This window comes from Camarhynchus parvulus, chromosome 6 (genome assembly GCF_901933205.1).
Source record: "Camarhynchus parvulus chromosome 6, STF_HiC, whole genome shotgun sequence".
NCBI classification, from domain to species: domain Eukaryota; kingdom Metazoa; phylum Chordata; class Aves; order Passeriformes; family Thraupidae; genus Camarhynchus; species Camarhynchus parvulus.
In genome coordinates, this window is record NC_044576.1 from 2,754,317 (window position 1) to 2,777,647 (window position 23,331).

The 23,331-nt window shown below is 46.5% G+C and overlaps 1 protein-coding gene across 4 annotated transcripts in view; it reads left to right on the forward strand.

Annotated features, from left to right (window-relative positions):
* P4HA1 (prolyl 4-hydroxylase subunit alpha 1) overlaps positions 1–23,331 on the forward strand; it is a 29,442-nt gene that overhangs the window by 2,420 nt on the left and 3,691 nt on the right. Inside the window, exons 2-13 of one of the 4 annotated variants that reach the window (XM_030951480.1) lie at positions 3,103–3,221; positions 4,059–4,155; positions 6,022–6,173; positions 6,865–7,002; positions 8,724–8,963; positions 9,769–9,956; positions 10,980–11,156; positions 14,178–14,248; positions 20,196–20,295; positions 21,237–21,290; positions 22,467–22,532; positions 22,964–23,032. In XM_030951480.1, the coding sequence (XP_030807340.1) occupies positions 3,134–3,221; positions 4,059–4,155; positions 6,022–6,173; positions 6,865–7,002; positions 8,724–8,963; positions 9,769–9,956; positions 10,980–11,156; positions 14,178–14,248; positions 20,196–20,295; positions 21,237–21,290; positions 22,467–22,532; positions 22,964–23,032 (1,440 nt within the window). In that variant the 5' untranslated portion in view covers positions 3,103–3,133. Of the gene's footprint in view, positions 1–3,102; positions 3,222–4,058; positions 4,156–6,021; positions 6,174–6,864; positions 7,003–8,723; positions 8,964–9,768; positions 9,957–10,979; positions 11,157–14,177; positions 14,249–15,293; positions 15,365–20,195; positions 20,296–21,236; positions 21,291–21,350; positions 21,405–22,466; positions 22,533–22,963; positions 23,033–23,331 lie in introns of all 4 variants that reach the window. The other 3 variants (XM_030951482.1, XM_030951481.1, XM_030951483.1) reach the window with 3 other exon arrangements.

Sequence of the window (23,331 nt, forward strand, 5' to 3'; positions counted from 1 at the left end):
ATTTTTGGTCACATTGTGTCATGAGGCTGTAGCTTGGGTTGTCCTTGAGACAGGAGAGGTTTAGGGCAGTGAGCAGCTATCACTTCTGGCTCCATCTTCTCCTAAGCTCAGCTTAACTGGTCAAGGGGTTTTATTATTATCGTTACATACCGTGGGGTCCAGTAAGGATTGTGAGTATGGACCCATCTTTTAATCAGAAGTTGAGGATCTTGCTGATGGAGTTTTGTCTCCTGGCCCTGCAGTGGACTTCATCCTGAGCAGGCCAGTGACTCCTTACCTAAATAAAGAAGCTGGTTTGGAACTGAGTTAGAGCCATTCCATGTTGAAGTAGCCTCTCAGTTTCCATTTTGTGTCCTGTTTTCTCAGTCCTGGTGAGCACCTGGGAGCTTGGAGCTGGCAGTGAGGAGATTGGCTAATGAGCATCTTCAGCCTTTGGTCCCTGAGCACTGGGACCTGACTATCATGAGGCTGTGTCACCTGTCACTCTGCAGCTCTCTTTGCTTTCCTGCTTGCACCTTTCTACTTGCAGAGCTGAACTTTGGGAAGCCCCCAAAAAAAACCTCTCTAAGTTACATCAGTTGAAATGGTGGTGTTGAAATGTGTTGAGTGCTCAGAGAATCTGTGCTGTTCTTGGCAGTGCCATTGCTCTGCTTGCTGCTTTGTTTCCCTTCAACCCATGTGTTTGTATGGTTGCTGTTCCCCCTGTTCCCCTGCTGGTGTTTTGCTGTTTCAGAGCTCAGTCAGTGCTGGTTCCCAGGGGAGGCAGGGAGCTCCTGTGTTGGAGCTGTCAGCTGCACTCCCACTTCCCTGCGTGGGCAGAGATCCCCTCCTCCCCGAGATGCTCAATTGCCATTTTTGTGGGACACGGCTGAGGAGGAGGGTGAGACTGACAGGAGTAATGGAGAGAGGATTTTGATTTTGTTTTACTTCATGTCACCAATGGGAAGAAATTAAAGCCTACTTACTTGGCAGCCTGTGAGTCTGGGAGATTTCCAGTGTCTATACGAACTGAGCTGTGTTTTCTTTGATTTGGGAACCTGTGGCTTGTCCCGCTGCAGTGGTTGGAAAGCTCTGCTCCTTCTGAAATTCTTCCAAGAGTGGGAGATCCAATTCCTCTAGGCAGCCTCTTGTAGTGCCTAAGTGTGAGAAACTTTGTGTTTGTACCTCCTTGGAATTGCCCTCGCTGCATTTTGTGGCTGTTGCCAGTCGCTCCTGCTGTGTGCCTGTGGAGATAAGGAGGTGGGAATAAAGGTTGCAACAGTGTTTGCAGAAGCCTGGTGTTGGAACAGGCTGCAAAGGCAGCTGGAGAAGAGGAAAACCAAGATGGACCACTGTCACTAAGAGCAGTAGGTGGAGAGGAAAGGTTGTTTTCTTCACCTTTTTGGTGATTCTGTTTATTGGTTTTCCTTTGTGGTTTTAAAAAGTTTTATCTTGATTGATATAGCAAGAAAGGAAACTTCATGAAGCTTCTCTTGTGTTTCACCGCATGCAGTAAACAAATAGCTCAGTGCATTCCCAGTGCTGATAAAATTGGCAAATATTTACGATGTAGTAAAGCTGTTTGTGCTTTGTCACCGATTCACAGATGTGTTGGCTCAAGTGCTGAGTGAGCAGGAGGCACTTGGCTTTCTGCAGGGTGAAGCAGGAGCTGAGTGGTGTTTTCAGTAAGAATGGAGGTGGACATCAGTGGGTTTTTGTTAGGTATGTTTGGGACAGTCTGATGGCTGCCTGTGGGGAGGAAGAGGTGAGAAAGTCTGCTGTGGACAGCAGGGCTGCTTTAGAGCATTGGTGAGGGGGAAAGAGGCACTCCAGGAGGCTTCTCTGTCCAAATTCTCACTTTCACAGGCAGAGAGTGAGCTGTAATGTGCCAGAATGCATCAGCCCTTCAGCTGTGGTCAGGCTGATTTTGGGTGGTTTACAAGAGCTGGAGGCTGTGCTGCTTTTCTGGGCTCGTGTGCCTTTCCTGCTGTTCCTGTTGGTGCCAGTGGAGCTGTGCTGCTCCTGTGCCCCAGGCAGGCAGGCCCCAGAGGAAACCCCAACCCCAGTGCCTCCCTTCTGCAGTGCTGGGGGTGGGAGGAGAGGAGGGAGCTGCCTGCTGACCTCAGGTGCAGTGTGAGAGAGATGCTGCACTCCAGAGCCAGGGATATGTTCCTGTTGTTCCTGGTGGTACCACCACCTGTGCTTGGGATGGTTTTTATTTGGGTATAACTTTTGAGCTTCCCTGGTTATGTTTGAACATTTTTTATGTGAATACCACACCTGGGTCTATGTTGTTTGCTTGATTAAGGTTATGCTACTTTCTTCCCTAAATAGGCCAAACTACCCTGTAGCTGAGCTTGTTGCTTTTTTTCTTTATTTTTCTTCATTAGTTGTGCTGTTGGAAGAGCTATAAATCAGTTTTGTCCACGCACTGGAGCTCATTCTTTTTTCTGACCAGCTACAATATGTGAAAGTTTAAGCTTTTGTTTGGGGGGGAAAAAAGGCAAACCTTGTGAATTCCACGACAGCATAATTACTCCTAAAGTATGCAGGAGCCAGGCAATGCTGGGCTGCTGAAGGGATCAGGATCCTGAAAGGCTTGAGCTTGGCAGCTGGCCCTGCAGAAAGCACGGCCTGTGAGTGCTCAGCCAGGATCCAGGGACAGACAGAGCTGCCTTTTGTGTCAGGTGTGGAGCTTGGCTCCACAGAGGCAGCAGGAGCGTGCACAGAACTCCCTCTGGACTGCTCATGTGGGTTTTCATTCAGACCTGCTCCACTGGCATCTTTCTGACTGAAAAAAGGAAACTTTTTTTTTTTCCCATTGAGTGGATGAACTCGATAATGACTGTTTTAAATTGGTGTTGTGGGCTTTTTTCAGTGCTTGATGGCTTCTTTCCGTGCTTTTTGCAAAGCAGCTCTGCCTGCAACATGACTTAGATGCCAGAAAGAAGAGTGCTGGTGAACACCTTGCCCCTGAGCTATTGTTTTTCCTCAGGTATAAAAGTCAGCAGGAGGAGTCAGTCTGTGGGAGCTGCTCAGGCTGTCAGGGTTCTGCTGCCCCTTCTGAAGGTGCATTCCACTCTGGTGAGCAGGGCTTTTCACCTGTTTGTGTTTCTCTCACAGGTGTGTGGTGAGGTGTGAGAGCTGTTGAGCAATGGCATTCAAGAAGGTTTGGTGTGCCCTAGCCCTGGGATTTCTGCTGCCTTTCTCTTGTGCCCACACGGACTTCTTCACTTCCATTGGTGAGAACTGCTTTGCTGTAGCCAAAAGAGTTTCTTGAGAGTGCTCAAAGCTCATTCTGCAAGGATGTGTTCATCATCCAAGGTCCTAATTGAACTAAACCCATTACCATGTTCATTACAGAACTAAACCCATTTCCATGTTCTTACCAGTTATTGGCTTTTCTTTGGGGAGAAATGGGCTTTAAGTCAGCCCAGGGTGGTCTAATGAGCCAGGCAAGGCTTTGTAGTCACTATTTATTCTTAAGGGTACTGGGATTGAAGCAGAATTTTGGTGCTGCACACATGTGGAAGGAGGTGGTGAGCTGCCAAGGGCACATAATGGTGCAGTTTGTCTGGACTCACCCTTGGCTTCTGCTGGGCACTGCAGCCCTTTGTGCTGAACCACTTCAGCTGCCTGCTTGCAGGAGGTGAAGCAATTATTAATTAATACCAGAGACCCCTTGAAGTCATGGATATAACCTTAAAAATAAAGCCCTGGATTAGTGGTGTGTATCAAACACAAAGGCTTTGTGTATATCTGTAGCTTTCTCTTTATTTGCTCTACATTATGTATGCTTGGATGAAAGATTACTCTGTGGCAAACTATTTCCTTTTCCAAATGAATCCTAAATTAGTTCTAATAATAAATATGCAGTATTACATTAATTTCCATGGCAACAAGCTTGGTCCAGCAGGAGATTTTCTCCTTAAATAAAAAAAAAAGCCTTACTCAGACACTCCTTCAGGGTTGTTTAAGCAAATGCAGAAGGACTTTTGGGGAAGTAGAAAAGAGGAAAATGCCTTTAATTCTCAGGATTTTGTGTTTCTCCTTGACTCACCGAACTCTTTTTTTTCTAGGTCATATGACAGACTTAATTAATACAGAAAAAGATCTGGTTGTGTCACTCAAAGATTACATTAAGGCAGAGGAAAGCAAGCTGGAGCAGATCAAAAAGTAAGCATTTGGTGTCACAATGCTAATGGTCAATCATTTGAGTCCATCCTTATGCAAAAAGTGCTTCCTTAAGGCTGATTAAATTTGTGGAATTTTTTCTCTGGGGCAAAGCTTAAAGTAGCAGGTTTTGCTGGGTGTTTGTTGTCAGTTGTTCCCTTTCAGCACTGCATAAATAAGAAGAGACCTGAGCATGTGAGGAGCAGAGCCCAATGTGACAGATTTTATCACAGCTAGAAATAAACCTATTTTATCACTGAACAGGATGCTTTCCTTGCTTTCAGAAATATGCATAAATCTGTCTTGAGGGTGTTGAAACAGTTCTAGATGGAGGAGTGGTTTTTAGCTTAGCCTTTGTGTGTTACTTTCTGGTGTTCCACCACCCAGGAAGAAAGATCCTTCTTTGTTGCTTGAGACACAGGCTTGGAATTGCTGCCAGGTTTGGAATATTCCAAGGAGATTCTTTACAGCTACAAATTAACAAGGAATTGTGGCAGTTGGGCATCCCAGAGTGTGTAAGCACAGCTTATTGCAGCAATGTTGCAGCTCTCTTTTCATTTCATCAGAGGTGCTCCCTGGCAGGTCAGGAGAGTTTAAATAACTGTCACAGAGATTTAAAAAAAATGGGGAAAAAAATGCCAGCGTTGTTTGTTGGCACCTGGAGGACACTGGGAGCTGCTTGTGCAGTGGGAAATGCAGGGAGGGTTTGACCCTGAGCCATTGGAAGGCACAGGGTGAAGTTGGTTCCTTTCAGCATTGGGCTTGCTCTGAGCTGGAGCTGGTCCCCATTGGAAGGCACAGGGTGAAGTTGGTTCCTTTCAGCATTGGGCTTGCTCTGAGCTGGAGCTGGTCCCCAGCAGCTCCTCTGGTTTGGAGGGAGCCCCTCCCTGGTGTGGCTGCTGGAAAACCCCCAGGGGCTGTCAGAGTGCAGGAGAACAGTCAGGGACAGGGGGGAGATGCAGCCAGGGGCACCTCTGGCAGCTGTGAGCCCCTCCCTGCCCCAGGCACAGCCTGCAGCTTCCAGCCAGGCAAACCAGATCCTGGAGCAAGAGCAGCTCCAGCTGATGGGCACAGCTCCCTCCAGGCTGCACGTTCTGGCTTTGCTTCCTTGCTGGAGTGTGGGATTCTCTGTGGGGTGGGGCTCCTCAGCCTCAATTTACCCTCATTGCAGGGTGTTCCTGCACCTCTTCATGGTGTACAGCTGCTTTCTTTTCTATTTTTTTTTTTTTTTTTGAAAGCTGTGCTTGTTTTGGGGCACCTTGGGGTTGTGAATGACTTGTGGTACTTAGAGAAGTTTGAGTTGGTGCTGCAGCACCAGAAACTGGGTCTGGGCTCCTCATTTGGGGGTGTGAGAACTCCTGAATGTTCTTCATCCAAGCTTTCAGCATGGAAAGGAGCTTTGTGGAGAGAGGCAAGGGGCATCTCACAGATGTAAGTGTGTGTCTAAACATAAAATAATTTGAGCCAAGCATTGAACTGCCTTTTTGTAAGCCTTAGGGGGAAAAAGGGGGTGATTGAAAGATTGAAAATGTGGGTAAAGCTTTGTTTTTGATTAGTCCTGCATGGCAGCTCATAATGGAAGTGCTGGCACTGCTTTTGGGGCTTGTAGGAAGGAACTCCTCCAGCAGGGTTCCAGCAAGGGCTGCAAGAGCAGCACAAGATTTGGGCTGCAGCTGAGGAAGAAGATTTAATAAAGGAGAAGGAAGTAGCCCTTCTTGTTCCTTTTAGAAGAACTCTAAATATAGATAATGCAGAAGATTGCAATTTTGGTTGACTTTTTTATTAGTGAAGACATTTGAGTAGTTTAGAATCAGTTCTCTAGCACAGCACCAGACCTCTGTGAGGCTTTAATGAATATTTTCATTCTAGATGGGCAGAGAAGTTGGATCAACTGACAGCTACTGCCACAAAAGACCCAGAGGGGTTTTTGGGCCATCCTGTGAATGCATTCAAGTTGATGAAAAGGCTCAACACAGAGTGGGGTGAGCTGGAGAGCCTGGTGCTCAAGGACATGTCAGATGGTGAGTGTGTGTGCCTGCAGCAAAATCCAGCATCACTGGCTCACAGCAGGTGCTTGCCTGTTGCCTTTCACATGTCAAGGCTTGGATGAGATTTGCAAATCTGCTTTTGAGACTGAGCATTTGTGGAACTAATCTGAATTAGTGTAGTAAACACTTAATTGCTGCCTCTTTTCTTCAGCAAGAGTGGGAGCTCTTTAGCAAGGAGCAAGGACATGAAATAGTTGACTGTGAAAGACACTTAGCAAAAGGAAGCCAGGGTGGTTATAATGGACCTGTGAGACTGTCTCAACAGCTAATTAATACCAGATGGAGGTTTGCAGTTAGGAATTGTAAGAAAGCAGAGCTTTCAAAAAGAAAAGGCTTAGTCTCTGATCAGGATTCAGCACACTCAGCTTCCCTGTTGCTGTGAGAGGGGCTGAATATGGCAACAGAAAAGGCTCTGCACCTGCCAGCCAGAAATCTGCACCAGTGTGTCTCAAGCCCTTCTGAAGGGGTGGGGTAAATAAAAAGTGTTTATTTTTTCATTTTTCCTTTGCTTTCTTTAAAAAACCCCAAACCAAATGCAAACTGTGCAGCCTGTGCTGTGAGTTCAGGTCAGACTCGTGTGAAGGTGGATTTTGGCTTTCCCTGGGGCAGGGAGCTCACCCAGCTCCCAGGACAGAGGTGAGCACTGTTTCCCTGCCTTTCCCAGGCTTTATCTCCAACATGACCATCCAGAGGCAGTTCTTCCCAAACGATGAGGATCAGACTGGGGCAGCCAAGGCCCTCCTGAGGCTGCAGGACACCTACAACCTGGACACAGACACCCTCTCCAGGGGGAACCTGCCAGGTGAGAGCCATCCATGGCTGTTCTTCGCATTTCCTAAATGTTCTGATCGCAGATTGTTTGCTCTGTTCCACCTTGCTTAACTGCTCAGCCTGAAGGGAACATTAGGAAGGGGTTGAGCTGGGTAAAATGAATGAAAAAAGTGATTTTTTGGTTGAAATCTGCATCTTTCTTCTAATTACGGTAAGATAATCTAGTGTTAAAAGTTTCTAATAAAAATCAATAGCAATAAAATCTTGCCAGGGTAGGTTTTTTTTATTGTGTTGCACTGGCAGATGCCTGGTTTTATTATAAAACATAATGCATTTTAACAAGTTTTTTTTTGAGCTTAAACTTCAGGGATTGTGTAAACTGATGAGCAAAAGATGCTGCATACACAGACTGGAGCCTGTGTGGCATTGCCTGAGCTGATCTTTAGTAGGCTGCTCTGTGCAGGAGAAGACACAATTTCTCTTTTTTGTCAGAAAACTTTCTCTGCTAATTCTTCCTTGTTTTCCTCTGTTGAAAAATAGTCCTGTGCCAGCTGGCAAAAAATCAGCTCTGTACAATCCATCTTGTTTTTGCAAGTGCTTATTGTGGTCAGATGCCTAATAAAATTAAGAGTAATTGGCTTTATGTGTTATGATGTATAAGCTTGCTTTTGGGTTTGGTTCAAGACCTGCTCAAGGACCTACAGATTCCTCCTAATGCAGTGAGCAGCTCATTGCTGTTTTCTTCAAACAGGACAGAAATACAAGGGGAGGTTTTGCTGCTTTTGAAGCAATGAGCTGTCCAGACTGTGTGCAATGAAGTGTACTGGCAGAACCTGCAGTTTCTGGAGGATAAAAAAGAATAGCTTGGACTCTGGAGAGCTCCAGAGAACTTCCCACGTGGTCACTTGTTTGTGCTCCTTTTCTTCATTCCCAGGGAATTTCTTTTGGTCCAGAATCTCATCTACTGCCAAATTATTGTGTCCTTGGAAGGTTTGCAGGTTCAGGCTCAGGAAGCTGCAGTTGCTGCCCATCACAGGAATGGACAGCAGAACAGCTGCCCCCTCTGAGCACTGCAGAGCTGCTGTGAGAAACTCAGAATGGGTTAAGATGTAATCAGGGATGTAATTCTAGCTGTAATAAAACACTGGCAGGTCCTGTTTCCCTTTTACAAGATAAAATTTGGTTTTTCATAGGGCCTGTATTTCCAGAGGCAAAAATAGGAATCTGTAGTTTGCCTACTAGTGCTTTAATCTTTCAGAGGTCACTTAAAATGTTTCTAAAAATGACTGACTTGAAAAAAATCCCAAGCAGCTGGGAATTTACTCCCTGATGTTTTCCTTCTCCTCCCCCACCAAGCTGTCACTAACAAGTCGTGGTTCAGTAACATTTTGAAAGTGATAATGTGATGTCCTTGAAAACAGAGTTCTGAAACTTCAAATTTGGCTTATTTTTGCTCTTGCTGGAAGTGGTTGGGGTTTTGAGGAAGGAAGGTCTGTTTAATTTGATTTTTCACTAGTGGTAGAGACATTTAGCTGTTCCCTGGTATTCTGGCAGTAGAAAGTTGCATCTGAGTGCTTGTGTGCCAAGGATTTACAGGCTTTAGAGACTTCCAGCAAACAGCTACTGCAGAAGGGAGCTGTGGGAGAACAGAAATAAAACCCTGCTGGGAGGAATGAGAAATAACTCAAATGTTTCTCAGAGCACAGGTCTGGAACCCTGTGTAAACTCTTTTGTTTTGCTCTAAATACCCAGGTGTGAAGCACAAATCCTTCCTAACAGCTGAAGACTGCTTTGAGCTGGGCAAGATTGCCTACACAGAGGCTGACTACTACCACACAGAGCTGTGGATGGAGCAAGCCCTGAAGCAGCTGGATGAGGGAGAAGTGTCCTCTGCAGACAAAGTCTACATCCTGGACTACCTGAGCTATGCTGTGTACCAGCAGGGGGACCTGGCCAAGGCCATGGCACTCACCAGGCGCCTCCTGGAGCTGGGTGAGGGGCACAGGGGCACAGCTCTGCCTGGCTTTGTCCTGGGCACTGCAGCCTTGCCTGGGGTCTGACTCCTATATGCATTTGTAAAGTGTGGTTTTGCATTTTAGATGGGGCTTTGCTCCTGTGTACTGAAGGGTTTTCTTGGCTTCTGTCCCTTTCTCTGTCTGAAATCTGCTTCTCTCCCTACATTTTGCTTTCCTGGGTTGAGATTGCTTCCCCTTAGGTAGAGGCAAAACCAAAATTAATGAAATTGAAACTAAATTGGTGATAGTGACATCTCTGCAGATGGTTTAAATACAAATTCAGCATGCTGAAGATGAAACACTTACACAAACAAGAAATACAGCATACAGGACAGTGACATAAGAGTCTGCTTCATGAAAAATGAAAGCAATTATTCTCCTGTAAATACTCCACTGACTGACTGTGTAATGGATGCTCTGGGAAGCTCAGAACTAACCCCAGCATAGCAAGAGCCACTTATTAAAGAACTGAAGCTAATTCTGTAAGTTAAAAAGCTTTGTCACCAGAAATTTTAAATCCCACCAGGGTATTTTCAGGTTTCCAGCCAGTCATGCTGTGCCAGCTCTCTCCCTGTCCCATTCCCTTGTCTTTCCCTCTGAAGTGGGATGGGCTGGAGTGGCCAAACCCTTTTCCTCAGTGCTGTGACCCCCATGTGCAGTGAGGGTTGGAGAAGCAGTGGTGTGCATCTGTTTCCTTTTGCTTTCTGTGAATAACCATTTCTGGATGATTCCTCAGGGGCTGGAACCCTGCCAGTGATCCCCGTCTGTTTCTCTGTCCATAGATCCTGAACATCAAAGAGCAAACGGGAACATGAAATACTTTGAGTACATCATGGCTAAAGAAAAAGAGGCAAACAAGTCCAGCACGGATTCAGAAGAGCAGGAGAAGGAAACTGAGGTTAAGAAAAAGGATTACCTGCCTGAGAGAAGGAAGTACGAAATGCTGTGCCGTGGGGAGGGGCTCAAAATGGTAAAGTGGAGTAGACTGTTCTCAAATGTTTGAAACCAAACAATGTCAGGAATTTGTGTGTGGTGTGCAAGCAAGGAAGCTGTTAGAGCAGCTGGATGAGTGTGCAGAGCTGAGGATCATGTGTTGGATTTCTGCCCCCGTTGGCCTGTTCAGTAGACAGAAAGTAACACTGCCTCAGGCACTGCTGGCTGTCTTGGAAGTGCTCCATCCGTGTAATTAATTGAATAAGGATGCTGGAAGTCCAGACTTACAGACAGAATTAAATAGGGTAGTTGGAGTAGTTTGCAGTCAGTTCTCTAGCACAGCACCAGACCTCTGTGAGACTATAATGAATATTTTCATTCTAGATGGGCAGAGAAGCTGGATCAGTTGGGGTGGTTTTTTTAGTGATGAAATTATCTTAGTAGGGTTGTGTAAAGTAATGCTTGCTGAAGTATTGCACAGCACCATGAAAGTGCAGACAGCACTGACCTCTCAAAGTGAAATCATCTCCTTAACCTGTCCCATAAGGAGGTGGGGAGAGTGAATTGTTTGTGTGTCCAGGATGTGTTCTGCCCTTGGAGATACCAATGTCCTGTGGCAGTTTATTGTAAATCAAAGGGGAGAGAATGATGCATCTGACTCCACTGATCTCAGAAGGCTAATTAATTACTTTATTATACTATACTATATACATTTCATCTAAACTGAATCTGCCAAGCACTCCCTCTGCTGACACCTGCTCACACTGCTCTGAATCCTGTGACTGTCACCCAGCAGTCCACACATACACACACACACCTGGCCCTGACAGGCCAAGGAAACAAAACATCCTCACTTTGGATAAACAATCTCCACATTGCATTCTACTTTGGCACAGCACAGGCACAGCAAATGAGATAAGAATTGCGTTCTCCCTTTCTCTGAGGTTCAGAGAATTCGAATCTCAGAAATCCTTGGGAAGAATTGTGCCTTGCTTTTCTCTGTGAAGAGAAATGTGGCAACACCAGTTGTCTGAGTGCCCCTTGCTGTGCCTCCCTGCAGACTCCCCGCAGACAGAAGAGGCTCTTCTGCCGCTACTACGACGGGAACAGGAACCCCAGGTACATCCTGGGCCCCGTCAAGCAGGAGGACGAGTGGGACAAGCCCCGCATCGTTCGCTTCCTGGACATCATCTCCGACGAGGAGATCGAGACCGTGAAGGAGCTGGCCAAGCCCAGGGTAAATGCTCCCCCTTCCCTGCCTCTGCAACCTGAAATCCCTCATGTGCTCGGTGTGAGTGTGAGTGGCTGGCTGCTCTGCAGGGCAGGGGGTGTGCAGTAAGCTCACACCTTGCTTGCCTCACCTTGCAGCTCTTGAAGGAGGCTGGGAATTCTCTGTGATGACTGGAGCCAGGTCCCAGCAGGATTGTCAGGCTCTTCCAGCAGACACAATTTCAGCTGGTTTGGATGAGGAGGAGAATGCCCTCCAACATTCCCTTCCTCATCCAAACCAGCAAGAGTGGACTGGAGTATTCCTGACTTGTGTTTAGTATTCTGCTTTTGTTTCTTTCTTTTTTAAGTCTGGAAGGGAAAGGCAGCCATTCCTCTGGTCCTGGAATGCCACCTTATTGTACAGACAAGAAAGAATGGTTATATTCTCCATTTTGGTGTAAGACTGGCTGCTGTTGATGCCTTGTGAAGGCTGAGCTAGAACAGAGGCCTGATGGAATTAAAGAACAAAGCAGGGATTTATTAAAAGGATCTCCTCAATGGATCCACCTTGGGCAGCACAAGAGCCCAGCCAGGGCTACACTCAAGATGAACCAAAATGGTCACAGAAATGGATGACTGGTCACAGGGTCTCACTTTTATAAATTCTGGTCCATTTGCATATTGGAGTTAATTGTCTAATTACAGCTTTAGGTTATGGAGCCCCATCCTACTTGTTTTTCTCTCTTCAGTCCACATTGTTTATGCTCTTGGGCCTGAGATTTGGATCATTTGTCTTTGGTCCCAGCTAGAGAAGGAATTGTTTTGTCTCCCTGCTCTGTGCACAGAGCTCACCATCCCCTAATATGAAGCTCAGAACTACACACTAAAGCAGCACAGAATCTGAAGAATATAAAAGCTAAAAGCTGAGGCCATCACTGTCTCCAGGCTTGGAAGCTGCCTGCAGATGAAAGAGCTTTAAGAGAGCAGGACATAGGTGGTGGGTTTTGGCTTCTTATTGATGATGGTGGCTCATCAACCCTGCCTGAGACACTGGATGCAAAGATTGTTGTTTCTCAGTGAGGAATAATCCAGGGCAGCTCGACTGTCTGAGAGAACAGGAGTGTCCCAGGCAAACAGCAAACTGATGGAGTTGCCTCCTGTATCCATTTGGTGCAACTCTGCAGCTACAAATGTACACTGAAGATGTAGTTAGTTAGATTAATTTATTTTTCCATCAATTCTACAATAAGACTTAAACTCATAGAAATATAATTTTCCTGCTTTTTTCCTGTGCTTTTGGCCTAAATGGCTTTTTGTCCAGAATGAGGTGAGCAGATGGAGACCAGGGGAATAAGGGCATTCAGTGCAGGAGAAGCTGTTGGCTTGGCCAAGAGCTGTGGTTGTACATGGGCACCTGGGCAGTGAGGCTGTCCTTGACCTACCAGGGAGCCTGAAGGGGATCTTAAAGCTCCCTGAAAGCTGAGATTGGACATTGGGAAGAATCTCTTCACTGAAGAGTTTGGCAGGCCTTGGTAAGGGCTGCCCAGGGAGGTGGCAGGGTCACCATCCCTGGAGGTGCCCGAGGAATGGATGGACAAGGCAAGGTGGACATGGATCAGAGGCTGGAGTTGATTATCTTGGATGTATTGTCCAACCTCAGTGATTCTGTTCTGAGGTAATGTTCTGAACTGTATGCAGGAAGTGCAAGCTTTTCCCTCCACATACCTGTGAGGCATCTCCTCCTGCAGCCCTGGCAGGCAGCTTTGCTGCAGGGCTGAAAATCAGAGCCCCCATTGCTGGTCTGGAGGTGTTGGAGCTCCTTTGCTCCAGAGTGATGCATTCCACACTGTGGAATGTGACCAGATCACTACTTGACAGAGTAGAAAACTGTAAATGTGTGACTGTAAGCTCTGAACTTGCTGAGGTCACTGTTTTCCTGTCAAACACTCAGCTCATGGCAAAGACTTGGAGACCTTTAGGCAGGAGCATCTGTATGCAGTTACTGTTCCCATATTCCCTGTGGCTGAAGCCTTGCACGGCTCAGCAGCAAAAGGATTTTGTTCTTGGAGACCTAAAGGTCATCTCCTCCTTCCTGCTGCTCGGGCTGCTGCCATCCTCTGGGAGGAGAGTGCTGATGTGTGCCCAGCCTTCTGCCCTGCTGGCAGGATGGAGCCTCATTATTCAGCTCCACAGTCTCACTGGAATTGTAGTTTGTGCCTTGTTTTTTCATGTGTCTGCATGGGAGGAGAGGAGAGGCAGCATACTGGGAGCTCCCAGTATCCTTTCTTGTAGGTATGGAGAGGCCTTGGCTTGTTTGGTTTATTTTAACAGTGGAGAAATGTTTCTGATTTTTTGGGAGTTGGCCTGACATTGTGCCTTTTGCAAAATTTGGGCTCTGCATCCCAGCCTTTGCGGTTATGAGTGATGGAGAGTGCCTGGTAGTACATGAACCAAGCTAAAGGGCACATGTGGGGTTCTGAGTTGGAATATTCACACAGATGGGAAGGCATGAAGTAAATGGAGCACAGCAGAGGGAAAGGAAAGCCTTGAGGTAGGAGTTCCCACTTTGTGTAAATGTGACCATGGGTGAAGCAGAAGTTTGTGGGAGCTCAGTGCTGCTTTTGGTACAGGAAGGACTGAAAAGGAATGGTTTATTCACCTTTGGCTTATCGTGCTGCCTGGATTGAATTTACCTGTCAAACCCCTCATGCAGGGACAGGACAGTGTAACAAAGCACCACTTGTCCCCATGCCACACCACTGTGCTGCTCCCAGAGCATTTCACTACCAAAGAAATCCAAGCTGCTGTAGTTTGCTTTATTCAGACAACCATTCTTACTACAAACATGCAAACAGGACTTGTGGAAAAAAACCTTAACCCAAACAAGAAACCTTTCTTTTGGTAAAGCTGGAGCCTGCCCTGGTTCCCTGTGGCCCTGGAGGGCAGGTGCCAGGGTGGTGGCGTTGTCCCCTGGCCAGGCTTCTGGATGGTCGGAGTGCTGGGCTGCAGATTGTGCTTGTAATGCAACTTCTGATGGTTCGCTTCACAGCTGAGGCGAGCCACCATTTCAAACCCCATAACGGGAGCCTTGGAGACGGCACATTACAGAATTAGCAAAAGGTAAGAGAGCTCTGCCACAGGTTTGGGCCTGCCATCAGTGTGTACGTCCTGCTCATTCTCAGGAAACCAGCTGGGCTGGAGAGACAGCTTGCAGTCCACCTTGTGATTCCCTGCAGATCTGTAACAGGCTGGTGCTGCTGAGTTTCTCAGTCTTTTCCTTCAGCTGGAAGTTCTGGGGGCGTGTTTTGATTTGTTCTTTCCCTTTTGGTCGCCTTCTCAAGTCTGTTTTTTCAAGCGAGTCTCTGCAGTCAGTGTGAAAAATACAAGATGCCACAAAACCTTCAGTAAAATCTGGGGTTTGTTTTTAATCTATACATTCTTTTCCCCTTGCTCCTTCTCACAACCAAGAATTGTCTTCCCTTTCTTTGGAAAATGAAGCAGATCTCAAAATGCCTTAATGGGTGTAAGAAATGCTTCAGGTCCTTGCTGTGCACACAGACACACATCTTCTTGTCCAGGATAATCCCGCACTCCCAGCTGAGCTCCTTTACCTCCTGCCTGACACAAACCTGGCAGAACACAGGCTCACTTCCACCGGGCTCCTGGTTCTTTTCAGCTTGTCCATTAAGTACTACAAGAGCTGAATTTAGCCAGTGCTTTCTAAAATTGGCTGGATTTGAAAGAAACCACCTGCCCCTGCTTGCCCTCCCTTGGTTTTAGCCATGGTAATTAAAGATTGGCTGCACAGGCCATCAGCACTGAGCCAAAATTCTGGGAGGAGTTAAAGCTTCTGGGTGAGGAGGAATTGTCTGGGAAACTCAGCATCATAAATTACTTGTAGAAAGTCTTGATTTTAAACCAAAAAAAAAATTTAAAAAAGGAGGAAAAATAATAAAGGGAGGAAAAAAGTGAAAGGACAATCTAACCAAATTATTCCAACCAATTTGTTGTGATTTGGACATGGCAGCTGCAGCTTGTGTTGCCCTTCCAACCATTGCTAATATGCGAGCATCGCATCCGGACCAATCGGAACCTTTCAAACACCTGGGGCTTGGCCAAAAGCAGCCTGCAAGGTGGGTAAGCCTTGTCCTTTCTCTTTTTGTAGCTGAGCCGTGCTACTGTTCATGACCCTGAGACTGGGAAACTGACCACAGCACATTACAGAGTCTCTAAGAGGTAAGGGGAAGGGATTCCTTGTCTGAGGAAGTGTGTCCTGGGGCTGTGCTGCTTCAGCACAAGGATTCTGTGTAACTCTCCTTATTCTTCAGCCTTTCTGTCAAAGAGAGGGGCCCAAGCAAGCTGAGCTGTCACCTAACAAAGCACGGGGGCTGCTGAAGTAGGGATTGGCTGTCAGTGGTGGCATTCCAAGGTGGAAGTGCCCTCTCTGGCTGAGCATGGCTTGTGTGCTGTCACTAACGTACTAAACGTGGGCGTGGGGCTCTGCTGGCACCCAGGGCAATGGGGCACCTGCCTGCTCACCTCTGCTCCTCAGTGCCCACACTTGCTCAGAGCTGGGAGCTGCTGGGATTCCTGGGAGCACTGCCCAGTAAAGCTAGGGGATGATTTTGAGGGATTTCCATGGCGGAATGGTGGAAGGTAGTTGCTGCTCAAATAGAAACTCAGTGTTCTTCCAGCTGCTTTGACAAACCCCTGAATTTGGAATGGCCTGGAGCTGAAGGGCTTTAATTTAGCTGTGAATTGCTTCAGAAAGGTAAAAGTGCTTCCAGATGTGGGCTCACAGGAAGGTGATTGATTCAGGAATGATGATAAGCCTCAGGAGAACTGGAAAACCACTGGAGCCAAGGTCCTTAAGGCCACTCTAGTGGCAAGTTGAAAATGGTTTTTTTTATGCCTCATACCCTTGCAGCACGTGGGTCTGTGTGCTCATTGGCACGTGCAGGTTGTGGGAATCCTCTGGAAATTGTCTGGGAAGCTCTTACATGTTTGCTCCTTAAAACTGACCCCATGGAGGGGCTTTAGGAACATTCATCTTCCTGTTGGACATGTGTTGCATTTAATTTTTATTTCTTGTTTTTAATGTTCAAGTCTGTCCATGTCTTACCTATCTTGGTTATTTGTCACTGCATATTTGGAAGGTTTAATTTATTCACATGTGGGGTTTGTCCTCTGTGCCAGACAGCTCTGGAGTACTTCCTGAGAAAACTCCTTCATCCTTTTGAACATCCCCTCATGTCAAACTTGTGCTAATGGTGGGAATTGGAGAAGGTGACCAGATTACTGATGGAAATTAGTTTGCATAATTGGTCTCTACTTAAATAGATGAGGCTTAGTGAAAGAACTTTTTATTTTGAGTTGTGACTTTTCATTAGTAGGAAGTGTTATTCCCTGAGGTAGTGCAGATGCCACAGTCAGAAAAAATAGTACAAGGCACCACCCAACATTAAAGGCCAATTAAAAAAAACAGGATAGAGCCTGGGGAATGGGACCCTTAAATTCTTAATGAGGTTTGGTGCTCAAAAATGTGGCACTGTGGGACTTCTTCCAATGTACCCAAGAACTCTCAGAAATTCAATCACATTTTACTGAGCTAAATTTTTAAATTCAGTATGTCACTGGAAACTGGAATTAAATTTGTAGAGACACATCCAAGAAGTTGGTGAAGGTCATTTTTTGAGGGCAGGAATAGCCTTGGTGTGCAGCTCCTGCTTCCCCCTGCCTTTGCTTTCCTCTGTGTGCAGATTTGCAGGATGGCTATGGACTTCCCAAGAGAACTTGACACCTAAATCTGGAGTGGGAGGCAGAAGCCACCCCCAGCAGCCTGATTTAGAGGCCCTGTGCTGTTCCTGCTGCCCTCCTGCCCTGCCAGAAACATCTTTCCCTTGGAGCTGCTTGAGCTGGTTCAGATTCCAGATGAATCATTGCTCCTGAAAACCAAAAAATGCTCACTTCATTTTTTTAATAGATGACTGCTTTCCCCCTCCAAACATTCCTTCCCAGCACATGCCTTCCTAAATTACAGCATTCCTGCCTCTGAGAGAGCTACTGTTCCCTTGGTGGGATGTGGCAGCTCTGTGGAGGGAGGCACCTTGCCAGTGTGTGCAGCACCAGGATAAACCCACCCACTCACACACTGCTTTTACAGATAAAAACTCCCTTTCCCCCCTTCCCTCTCCTCCCAGCAGGCAGCCAGAGCTTGCAGTATGTCATGCTAAAAGTTTCCACTTCAGAAATACCAGGCTGGGCTTTTACTCACTCCCTGTTGTGTCTCTGCTGGTACTTTTCTGCACACCAAGTGTGCCTTAGAAGGCTTTTAAACACAAATCCCAGTGTTTTGTGGCCAGTGACCTACAGAAGTAGTGTTGGGATGTGATGTCTTCTCCTAGACTGACCAGTGCAGCTGAGGAGATGAGATCTGGGGGAGGGTGTGCTGCTCTTGTGTGTTCAGTAGCTCCAGAGAATTCTGTGGTTTTTCCATAATGTCCTGCTTAGTCTTTAAATTATTTCTGTGTAGAAGCATCTGCCATTCAAAATCTCTGAGGTGCCTCATGCAGAATTAGAAGAGGGAGGAACCTGGGACATTTTGTGGCTGTCCCCATCCCTGGCAGTGCCCAGTGCCAGGCTGGACAGGGCTTGGAGCAGCCTGGGATAGTGGAAGGTGTCCCTGCCCATGGCAGGGGTGCAATGGGATGAGCTTTAAGGTCCCTCCCAAGCAAGCCATGTCTTGATTCCATGAGTCAGTATGATTATTCCTGACTGTTTGTGATGCATATCAAAGTTGTTAAAAGCCCCCCCAGTGTGAATTCAGCATGCTAATGGAAACATTAAATTTTTTATAACAGATCAGGAATGGCTTTTTACAAAGCCAAATGGGTCAGCAAAACACCAAACTCGTGTGGTCAGGGAACTGGGTGGTTGTGTGGTGGTTATTAAGGAAATACCAAATCCTTCTGTAACTAAATCAGTGATAACTTGACCTGCCCTGCCTGTGGCTTCCCAGGAATTGTCCCTTTTTTGTTGGGGCCCACCATGGACTCAGAGGTGACAGCTGGTCAAAAATAGGACAGAATGCAATGAACCTGGAAGTATGTAAATATTAAAAGAAAACAACCTGCTGAGCACGTTTAAGGCTGCATCTCCTGCACCACTGGCCAGGGGAGTCTTCCTCTTGTTTTCATAGACAAGGGCAGGAAAAAAAGCCAACTTTGTGTGAAGAAATTGTTTTGAATGACGCAGAAACTTTTATCAGCAAGGGACCAAGCTGGGACAGCAGCAGAGGAGGGAATGTGTGACAGCTGGAATATTCTGTGGCCAGGCAAAGCCATGGCTGCAGCTGGCATGGCACCTCCAGGGTTAAATCCCCAGTAACTCTGCAGCACTCCAGGCCTCCCTGTGGTTTTGCTCAGCACCCAGCAGACAGGCTGGCACTTGGAATATGGTTTCAATTCCCTGTTCCTCCACCTTTCATAGGCTTTCTTTGTATGTGGAGGCAGTTATTTTGATTTTTAAAATCCATACAGTACTCCCCTTCCTGAAAGGCTGCAGTATTCATTGCCATCTAGATAACCAACAGAGCAAGAATGCTTGGGTTTTTCTTTCCTTGGGTTTCTTTGGTTTTTTTCCTTTATTAACAGACTGGACAGAGGCAGAGAGGGCCTCCAGTGAAGCTGCTGGGTGTGTTGGGGCTCTTCTTGTGCCTTAAATGTGAGGTTAGGGCTGCTTGTGAGCATTACCTGGTCACCATGGCTGTGTGGCATGGCTGCTTCTGGGGATTTTTGTTTGGTGAATGCTTCATATCCACGTCTTAGCATCCTTCTGTCACCTGAAATCAAAGCAGATTGTGTTGTAACACCTCCTGGTACTAACAAGTGGGCCTGGGGATGTGTTTGTGCATGTCTGTCCTGAGAAATCAGATTTCTGTTATCTCATAGTTCATTCGTCGTTCAAAAAAACGCTCGTAGAGATTCTGTAACCTGTGTCAGTGCCTTGTGTCATGTGTCATGTTACTGTTCCTCCCAGGCAAAGTATTTGGGGATCTATGGGTTTTTTAAATGCAAATCTTAAAACTTAATTTAGTATAGATGTGAAGATTGATTTGAGTAAAAATACATGGATGCTGCTGCTGATAGTTTCCAGCTGGGCTCTGGGCACGGGGATTTGTGTCCAGCAGGAAGCACTGCTGAGCCCAAAAGCTGAGTCAGCTGCTAGGAAAAAAGGTAGAAATACCTATCTGCATTTTCCTGCCAAAAAAAAAAAGGAGGAAAACAAGCCCCAAATCATCAATATTATCACCCATATTAGTGCAGGGGGCTGCCAGGTAAAATGAAGGTGCAGTGGCTGGCATGGGATGAGTCAGATGAGCAGCTGTGGAAAAACTCTAATACACAGTAGGAGGCAAACATTCTGAAAGATGCCTTTGGAACTGAGGCTGACCTTCCACATTAAAAAAGAAAATGGGTGGGGGGGTTAGTTTGGGTTCCCCCTCCTTAAAAATCATTGTGTACCTGAAGCATGTGCTAAATACCAGAGTTACAATAGGCTGTTCTGACAGCAGTTGTTCCATTTAATGCATTATTTGGTTATTTTCAGAATGATTTTTAGTAGCACTGCAAGGGGAGGTGATGAGGAAGGGCAGCTCCCAGAGAGCTGGCCTGGAGGGGTGGGACATTTGGGGGAGCTGAGTTCCAGCTGCACAGACAGAAACAGTAACTCACCTGCTCCTGTCCCAAACCTTGCTTCAAAATGCATCACCCCAGGGGCTGAATGAGCTGTTGGGAGCAGGGTAAGAGCAAAACTGTGTGTGCCTGGTTTAAAAATCAGCTTGGAGCACTTCAGCCCAATGTGGGAATTCAGGCCCTTGGTTACAGACCTCCCTTAAACCCCTGCTGGAATTGGTCTTTCTAGGAAATGCATTCATTAAATTCAGGGCTTTGTAACACCCTGGAAATACTTCTGGTCATGCCACCAAATCCTTGAGAAGTCCTAAAAAGCAATTTGCCATTCCAAGTGCCTGCAAGTGTTGCTGCTGTCACTAACTGTCCCTCCCCAGCGCGTGGCTCTCGGGCTACGAGAGCCCGGTGGTGTCCCGCATCAACACCAGGATCCAGGACCTCACAGGGCTGGATGTCTCCACTGCAGAGGAGCTGCAGGTAAGTGCAGCTTGGGCTTGGTGCTAGGCACCATTTCAGCACCTCTTGTGCTTGCTTGGGTGAGGTGGCCACAAAAAACTCATTTATTTACAGAGGGGAGGAAACGCTGTCTTTGCAGAGCAGCTGTTCAGTGTGAAATGGCTTTTTGGGGCTGGAAGGAAGCAGTGATAACTGAAACTGAATAACTGATATATAACAGCAGTGATAACTGATAACTGAAACTCTGGATGTGTAATTCCTTTTTATTTAGTCAAATAAACTGAGTTTCATGGCCACAGGGTCAAACTTTGCTGCTGTTGGAGGCACTTAAAAGTTTAACTCAGGGAAGGCCACCAGAGTGTCTGGTGTCCCTGGGATGTGGGAAACACTGGCTGTATGTGTAACTTGAGTAAAGTGCAATTTAGAAGTGCTTTTGTTTATTTGCTTGAGGCCTTTAAATGAGCAGCTGCCTCCCTGACTGTGAGCAGAGCACGAGTACCTAGAAAGCAGGACACCCACAAAGTACTTTTGAAACCTGCTGTGCTCCTTGCCACTCTGTCAAGGTTCCTGGTGATAAAATGGCCAAGGATCTGGTGGAAAATTGATGGGGTTTTTTTATAACCAATTAGCAAGAAGGACAGGGAACCCTCTTTATTGACACAGCCAAATTCAGGTCAAAAAGTGGTTTCAATGTGATGATGTAAAAGCACCATACCATTTTAGAGACAGGCTGAAAAGTTTTCTGTAGAAGAAAATGCTTTTCTGCCCTGGGAAGCACCAGATTCTTACCTGGAGCATCCTGCAGTGCCACTCTTGGATGTGCTCCTGCTGCTGACAGAGCATTTGACATTTCCTGGGGCTTGGTTTTAAACTTTATCTCTGCAAAGGCTGTAGCTGACAGCCAAACTCTTGCCTGGCTAAAGACGGATTTACTAGATCCTGTGCTTCTCCTCCCACTGTAGGTAGCCAACTACGGCGTAGGAGGCCAGTATGAGCCTCATTTTGATTTTGGAAGGGTAAGTCCTGCTTTGTCTTCACTCTTTCTTCTTCACAAGCGCTGTGTTTCTCTTTTTCAGGTGGCAAATTATGGAGTGGGAGGACAATATGAGCCCCACTTTGACTTTGCACGGGCAAGTAAAGAGCTGGAGGAGAGCTAGACCTGGTGAAGCCTGGGCCTCTGGGCTGGGGCACACTCTCTGTTCTTCCATGTCTATTAAATTTTGTAGCTCTTCCAATTTGCTAATCCATGTCCGTGGAGAAAGCCCTCTAAACCACCAGCTGAACCTGTGGAGGTTGCTCCCTGTAAGCTGAGTGCCAGCAGACTCCTGACAACTGGAAGAAGTCTTATCTCACTGTCCTTAATTTTTAAATTGGATTTAAATTCCCCACCTGTTTTATTCCAGCTTAAATTGCAGACTGCTGAAATTCAGTTGGTTATTTACTGGGCATAATTCTGTGTGGTTTAACCCCTTCAGATTAACCTTAACCCTGCCAGTCCCAGCCACCAATTCTGAATCAGGATCTCTGCTCTGTAAGCACCTGCTCCAAGGCATTGCAAGTGGTTAACAGGTTTTGTTTGGAAACACTGGGGTTGTTTCCAGGAGTAACAATTGCTGGAATTTCAGTGCACACAAACTGTGGTCACAGGGGGTGGGTTTAGAAACAGAGGTGTGAGAGAAGTTGGTATCAAAACTCATCAAATTGGGGTTCATTCTTGTAAGTGGAGTGCTGGACACCTCTTAGTTGCCTGGTTTGTCACTGAGGCTTCCTCCCTGCTTCCCAGCTGGAATCCAGAGTGGAGTGTGGCAGGGAGGTGTCCCAGCTGACCCTGGGACTGAGAGCTGCCCTGGCTGCTGCCAAGGACAAGGGGGATGAGTGTAATTAAATAATTCAGTTTGCTGTGAGGAGGATTTATAGCCTCAGCCTCAGACAGCATGGTTGTTGTTACTCATTAGAAATCTGGGCTTAATGCCCTCCCTCCATCCCTGTCCTACAGAATTTCAAAGTGCCTGGTTTATTTAAATTGATAGATTCACTCCTATTGCATTCCTCTCCTCCTTCCAAATCGAGGGGTTGGATTAGTTCTTCTGCATGAGTCTGTTCTGTGCTGCTGGCTCAGCAGCTGTGTGTCATTGGCTGCTCTCAGCAACCAAAAAGAAATGCTGATGGAATCTGCCTGCTTTTGTTCACAGAAAGATGAGCCAGATGCCTTCAAAGAATTGGGAACAGGCAACAGAATTGCTACTTGGTTGTTTTATGTAAGTGATACATTTCTGCCATCTGTCACTGCATATTCTATACCATGGAATGATTTCATTCTGCTTTTCTTTCGTTCTTTTTTACTGAAGGGACTTGCAAGTGAAGCAGCCACTAACTTTGGGGTAATACATATGGGGGAGTCTTCTTACCCAGACTTTGTGGTTCTTCCATGTGTCTTAAGGAGGATTTTCCCCCCAGATTTGAGCATTAGCTTAAATTATTTGCCTGCCTGTTTATTTTTGTATCTGCATCAGTGTTTACAGCATGTTCACTGCCTTAACACTCGAGTGGGAGGGACAGGGCTGGGACTGCACTGGGAACAGGGGGGGTTTGGCCTTCTTAAGGGATTTATGTCAAAATCAAACTTCACTTTCACTGAAAAGTGAGATTTTATCAGCCTGAACTCACCTGTCCTTCCCCACCTGTTCAGATGAGTGATGTGTCAGCAGGGGGAGCCACGGTCTTCCCTGAAGTGGGAGCCAGCGTTTGGCCGAGAAAGGTGAGCAGGATTCATCCAGCAGATAAATCCACTCCTCCCCACCACCCACACAGAAAGAGCTTGAAAATGAACCTTTAAAATAACTGTAAGCATCTCTGTGCTGTCAGAACAGTGCTATGATTTTCCTTAAGTGCAGCAACTGGAGCTTTGCTGGTGACTCCAAGGGCCCGGATATTCCATGTGTGGATGCAAATGCAAAACACTTAAGTACTCCAAAACACATCTTGAAAATACTCAAATCTGTGAGTTGATTTAGTCTTGAGGCATCTGTAGGAAATTGTCCTGCCAGGTTTTTCCTT